Source organism: Malaclemys terrapin, chromosome 7 (genome assembly GCF_027887155.1).
Source record: "Malaclemys terrapin pileata isolate rMalTer1 chromosome 7, rMalTer1.hap1, whole genome shotgun sequence".
NCBI lineage: Eukaryota > Metazoa > Chordata > Testudines > Emydidae > Malaclemys > Malaclemys terrapin.
Window position 1 is genome coordinate 99,781,118 of NC_071511.1, and position 6,788 is coordinate 99,787,905.

Below are 6,788 nucleotides of genomic sequence, written 5' to 3' on the forward strand. Positions count from 1 at the left end.
CGCACATTCTTAACACCCCCTGCGCTGGGCTGAGCTCCTGGGTGATGTTCTAAAGGGCAGGGTCAGATCGGTGGGGGAGAATGGATGGTCACCAGCGCTTGTTTCCCTTTAAGCGATGAGATCCCTGCAAAGTGCGAAGGGACTCGGAATTGGAGCGCACTTAGGTGTCAGTTTTTCCCCCAACAACTAGAAAAGCAAGTGAGATGTTTCCTTTGTTAATCTGTCCTGTGTAATTAAAATAAACCCGGGAGACCTGGCGGTGATCTCTGCTCCCTAGGGAATTATAGTTTTTTGCCTGTATCTATTATTTTAATTAAAGCACGATTCCCATCACCCGTGGGGCGGCTTTTCTATATTTTGCTGGAACTGAAATGGTCAATGAATGAAAAATCGATATTCATAGAGGGGGAAATATCGGTTCACTCCAGGCGAATAGCACCACTCGCCTATCATTTCAGGTCCCCCTGCACGGCTAAATACTGGAAATATATTTCTGCAATGGCTCAAGTGACTTTCATCTCCACAAATCACCTAAACCCTGGGGATGCTAAATTCTGCCAGTATCAAAGTATCCAGCAGTCACTATGGTTGAGTAGCAAACTGAAGCCAGATTGTTCTCTCACATGTATGATTATTTAAATACTAGTGTGCGGTGGGGGCGAAGGGAGGGACAGGAAGACAAGATAAAATCACACATCACTACAAGGGAAACAATCTAACGTGCAAATAGAAATATCAGAGAGAGAGAGCGAAACCCACCGGACAGGTAAAGGGAAAAAGAAAACTGTAAATGATTCTCTCCTTTAAGAAGACAAACACTTAACCAGTCACTTTTCGGAAAAGTCAAAAAGAATAATAAACCGGCTTAGCTCACCTGGAACCTCTTTAGCATACCCAAACAGCGGAAGGAAAAAATGATCAACTCATTCTCAATGGGAATCAAACCCGGGACATTGTAAAGCGGATTTAGGAATCTTTACAGCTTAGATATGAATTTGCAGTGCATGATGCTGTATGAATATAAATTTCCTCTGTACTATCCTTTAAGCACCGAACAGCAAAGCCTGAACCTAAAATGTAGTTGTACCCAATTCAAAGAGATGAAAGAAGATGACATTCACCGTCTCTTTTTAAATACAAATTCTAATTATAGTATTTATAAAACATATGACCTGGGATACAAAGCTGATGACACTCTAAAGAGGCCTCAACAAACAATGTCATTGCTTTTTTCAGCTCCTTGCAAATATTATGTACAATGGTGTGCATAACAGGATGGACAGATAGTGAGAACACAACGTCAGAGTGGCTAAAATAAAGATAATTGGTCTAGTCGAAGTTTTTAATTCCAGAAATGTATTTTAATATAATCAAGGTAGCAATTTCAAGACAAACAACTACTCTTCAACTGTTATATACCTGATCATACATTTAATTACTGTATTTAATACGTTTAATAAATTAAAGTATACATTTAATATTATGTATATTTAAATTTATATGTTTAAATTTCATTATTTAATATTAATGATCACTTGCTTCATTTGGAAATTCATAGGTATCTTTTAAAAAACTTTAGAACGTTTCACTTTCCTGTTAGCTATAGTTCACACTATTTTCCTTTGCTAATAATGTATCCACAACTTACATGAAAAGTCCTTCAAAAATAAACTAAGAAAGCATCCCTTTAAAAAATCCCTCCAGATGTATTTTCCAACAATATGGCATTGGCACCTACTCATTCTTTCATGTTCGTAACAACTAAGAATGTTTTCGATTAGGAAACAATCTTTGACAAGGTTTATATTTCTGCAAATGCACTTTAAAATATTGCGAGTTCACGTATAAAGCACGTTTATTATTTAAGAGACATTCTTTCAGTTTGAACAGCAGACCACATGCAGCCACCAGTTTTTAAGCAGACGTCCCCACTGATTTCAGTGGAGAATTCTATTTAAACCCCGATGGCAGGACGTGCTATCAAACTTAATCCTAAACCATAATACTTTTAAAAATACTGTCAGAATTCAAATCTAATATATACTGAGCAGTTTAGAGAGTATAGAGAACTAATTATCAGTTAAATAGAGAGTGGTGCATTGAAAACTAATCATCAGGTAAACAGCATTCAAAAGCCCACATTGAACCGGCATAGCTGCCCGTGAGTTACAATCGGCCCAAACTGTAAACGACAAAAGAACCACAAGAGCGTATTTCACTCCCAAACAGAATGCCAGCCTTGCTCGGTTAGTCAAAAGTCTGGGTCTTCTTTAAAACCTTTGTACAGATACGATTGACAACTAAGAAGCGCGTTCTAGGCTACGGGGCACTGGTGCTGTAGAGATAATAATAATAATATCTACATTTGATATCAAAGAGAACGCTGGGCACAATCCGCTGCACATTTGTGAGCGATCCTTCTACAGCCTAGACTGTATCGAACAGTTAGAATTAACAGTCTGTGTGACAAATGTAAACAGCCTGGAGTCTGAGCATCAAGGGGAAAAGGCAACTCTAATGCTCAGATCCATGGTGTGATACTTTTTATTAGCACTTCTATTTAGGTTCCCATGACTTAACTACATATTTTGAATAGAGAAAAAAAACAACAGAAAAATAAAACTAACGAAGTTGTAATTTGCTGTTGTTGTTAGTTGGTTTACTAGGAATCAGGGTTAAACTAACGCATTACTAATTTGATCTCAAAATCTGCATTATTTCGATCTGATAATATGTGTGCTCATATTTTTTTTTGATTCCCTTCTAAAGCTTTAGCCTAACTAAACTCCCATTCAATTGGATTTATTTAGTCGCTTGAAAGATAAATCAGTGGGTAAATTTACAGCCATTTAAAGTACCTTGACTTTATAATAAAATCTTCATTTAGTGTTGCTCTTTTCCCGAATGACGTTGATGCAAAGTGGAGGACCAGCGTGCCAATCCATTGGCCAATCCGAGCTGCCCCTGAAGCGGGTTCATCCAATCAGAGAACGCGTCTTGCAGGTGGCTGTGCAGTTATCTGTGCATCTTATACAGCTCTGGTCTCAGCTCTGAGTCAATTTCACAGGGAAGGAACTCGCCTGTAACTACCAAAAAAAAAACAAAAACAACAAAAAAAAAAATCATCAAAACCACCCACCCTTCCGAATCCTCTGATTTCCTAGTGGATTTTCAGTCGGGGCTCAGCAATCAAAGTCGTCCAGGGACACTGCCGGCTGAGGTCTGTTTTGACCGAGACTTTGCCTCCCTCTCCTTTGCAGTATTTTCCTGCCTCATTTTTGTTTTCCTCCTGACTGAAACTTTACAGTGTGCATTGCTGCAGCTGCAGGTCCTGACAGAGCCGAGGCGATCGCTTGCTACTTAGCACAAAACTTTGTTACTCACCGGTATTTTGATTTTTTTTTTTAAGACTAACGAGCCCGTGGCTGGCGCTGCTCGTGTGGGTTAAGAATAAAACAGCTGGCTTTTTTATATATCTATATATAGATTTATTGATGATCACAAATGTTAGCTGTGGGGCAGATGGATACTAATCGCCAGAGTGCATTTGTTCTGAGCAGTACACCGCTGGCTGCTCTGCATAACATGGCTGAAATGAAGACGTCTCTATTCCCCTACACCCTGCAGAATCCCTCCAGCTTCAAAGCACCAGCCCTGGGCGGACTGAACACACAGATCCCCTTAGGGACGCCGCACGGAATAAGCGACATCCTGGGGAGACCTGTTGGAACCACCAGCAATCTCCTCACCGGGCTGCCCCGGATTAATGGACTGGCTACCTCAGCAGGGATGTATTTTAACCCCGCAGCTGTGTCCAGGTACCCAAAGCCCTTGGCAGAGCTGCCTGGGCGACCTCCCATTTTCTGGCCGGGAGTTATGCAGGGATCTCCCTGGAGAGATCCGAGAATCGCCTGTCCTGGTAAGTGAGGGTGCATCTGGCCCTAGAAGGGAGCAGGAAGGGATGGGGGGGGGGGCGTTGAAGGATCCAATACATTTGTGTGTGAGAGAGTTTGGTTTTGGATTTTTTTTTTTTCTGTCGTGAAATCAGACTTTTTATTAAGGCCTCTTTGGTTAAGGAAATTTTGAAATCCGCCCCCTCACCCGGTAGTGTTTTCTACTGTCTGGCTGCACCAGGAGATTGTAGAGGTCCCTTTTAGAGTCAGGATCTTTCTCGATTTCTTAGATACAAAGGCAAATATATGGAGCTATCCTAACTATCTAATCTGGTGGTGGAGGTGGGAAATACCATTGACAACAACGGGTGGATAAAGATGTAAACCTCTCTGTGATACTGAGCAGTAGAGACTTAAAAACACAAGGGCATGTTGCACTCAGAATTGCAATACATGAAACAGTATCATAATCCCACACTGTTCGTAGTAATAAACTAAAAACTGTAGCCTAACTTCATCACAACATATCTCATTATCATTTAAATGCCGTTTCTGCAGTTTCGTGGTCTGCTAAATATTACAGGGCAAAATCCTGCTCCCGGTTACACTGGTTGAAATCCGGAGCAACGTAATTGAAACCAAGGGAATTTTTCTAGTTTTATATTGGAGAACAGATTCTGGCACGGAGATTAGATGTAGTCTTTAGTAACCGACCGGGATATTTTCTTCTGTTTGCAGCCCAGACTGGAATGGTTCTGGACAAAGATGGAAAGAAGAAACACTCAAGACCAACTTTCTCAGGGCAGCAGATTTTTGCTTTGGAGAAAACGTTTGAACAAACTAAATACTTGGCAGGACCTGAGAGAGCTCGTCTGGCCTATTCGTTAGGAATGACAGAAAGTCAAGTTAAGGTAAGAAGCCCCGTTTTACACACCAGAATCGTCTCTGAGTAAAGATTATTTTATGAATGGAGTCACAGATGTTGAAAGATGAAACTGGCACGTAACTGAAGTGTAACTGCTTCTTCAGCTCACAATTTACTGAATTAACAGACCCTGTGGGAATATTACAATTACGACAGGAGACATAACCTAAAGTTCTGATTTACTTTAATGGCAAGAGTAATATTTTATTTTCTGGACAACACAATTATAGCTTTTCACAATTGGTTTAATTTCTTATAATGATGCAAAAATATAAAAAACGCTTCTAGGTTATTTATAATTAAAATATTTTTATATGTAATAGATTTTACCTTTGTGTTTTTAAAGTTCTTTTGCGTTGTCTTAAATATAGAGTCCTTAGCTTTGCAAATCAGTTACAAACTACTCAAGTGAAATGGTTTCACATTTCTCAATATTCCAATGAGCTCCGTGTGGGATATTAGATATGTGCACATTTTGTTTAAACACAATAATATTGGGAAATATTTTGGCAATGTTGGACTATTGTATGCTGGGTTATATATAATTTGACCGTGAACTATTTTCTTGGTCATTCTCTTTTCAAAAGAATATTATTCTCCAATGCTACCAAAATTCCATTTGAACAACAATTAATTATGGCTTCATTGTAACAAAAGGGAAGTTATGAATAGGACACTATATTCCTTCGCCTGACATTGTTAAACCATAAAGATTCAATTTGAATGAGCTGTGTTATACAGAGGCAGGTGCAATTACTTTACACAAACATACACATTTCTCTACAATTGTCCTGTTGCAGTCTAGCCACTTTTTAATACTTTTATGTACAGTGTTTGGCCTTTATGTTATTGTTTGAGAGTCAAAAGTGTTGATCTCCTTTCATATAAAGTCACTGAATTTTTAATAGTACGTAAACGATCCTGCTGTCTTGTGAGATGGAACCGGTGATGTTAAAGGCCTAGACACGGCGATAGGCCCCCAACTTTACTGTTTAAACAGGAACAGCCAAGGGCAAGCAATATTCCAGAGGGAAAGTGAAACCAAGTTTTCTGAAGGGCGCTCGCTCTATGAGTGTATGGAGGGAGGGTTTCAAATCTGCAGGAGGATGGGGTGTTGGAAGGAGAGTTACAGCTAAGGGTTTCCCCCCCTCTCTTCTACCGGGTCTCCAACAGGTGTGGTTCCAGAACAGGAGGACGAAATGGAGAAAGAGGCACGCAGCAGAAATGGCCTCAGCTAAGAAAAAACACGACTCAGAGACGGAGAAGCTGAAGGAGAGCTCAGATAATGAGGACGATGACGAATATAACAAACCTCTGGACCCCAACTCAGACGATGAAAAAATCACGAGGTTATTGAAAAAGCACAAATCCACAAATTTAGCCCTCATCAGCCCCTGCAGTAACAACTCGGATACTTTGTGATACAGGGCAAGAGACCCTAGCGAACAAGACTGACTGCTCCCTAAGGCGCTTTATAAAAGCTGAAATAACCAGGGTATAAAACATTATAAAGAAGAATTGTAACTGGATGTTTAAAAGTGATGTGTTGTACAGCCTAAGATGTATGTGAAATGTATATATTTTTTACAGAATAAGTTATGAAATTATCTTTCTTCTCATCGATGTAAATTGCAGAGGAATCTTTCCAACGTTCCTTTATTTGTTTTGGGTTGTGTTTTTTGTTGTTGTTTTTTTTTTTACTTTCTCCCCCCTCACCTCCCCTCTTTCTTGCCAATTTCCTGCTCCTAACAATCAGATTTAGTTACTGTTTTGTATGGATCACCGACTGCAGCTCAGCCACTTTGTATATAGGAAATTTCAGAATTTTGTGATGTATATTTCTAGTGTAAAAATGGCTCTTTTATTTCACCCCCCTCCCCCCCATTGAGCGTTTTGGCAGTTTTAGTTTCTTCCTCGCTACGGATTTTATGCTCTATCACATCAAAAAAAAAAAAAAAACCAACCAAAAA

The 6,788-nt window shown here is 39.7% G+C and overlaps 1 protein-coding gene across 1 annotated transcript; it reads left to right on the forward strand.

Annotated features, from left to right (window-relative positions):
* Positions 1–3,101: 3,101 nt before the first annotated feature.
* Positions 3,102–6,788, forward strand: NKX6-2 (NK6 homeobox 2). The gene is made up of 3 exons (XM_054035173.1): positions 3,102–3,919; positions 4,632–4,804; positions 5,992–6,788. The coding sequence occupies exons 1-3, from the start codon at positions 3,505–3,507 to the stop codon at positions 6,238–6,240; spliced, it is 837 nt and encodes a 278-aa protein (XP_053891148.1). The 5' UTR covers positions 3,102–3,504; the 3' UTR covers positions 6,241–6,788.

Bases quoted from the DNA above. Each gene is read 5' to 3' on its own strand.
- NKX6-2 (XM_054035173.1), top strand. From the start codon at position 3,505: ATGTTAGCTGTGGGGCAGATGGATACTAATCGCCAGAGTGCATTTGTT. The intron at 3,920-4,631 runs GTAAGTGAGGGT...TTCTGTTTGCAG, and splicing joins TCCGAGAATCGCCTGTCCTG to CCCAGACTGGAATGGTTCTG. The intron at 4,805-5,991 runs GTAAGAAGCCCC...GGTCTCCAACAG, and splicing joins TGACAGAAAGTCAAGTTAAG to GTGTGGTTCCAGAACAGGAG.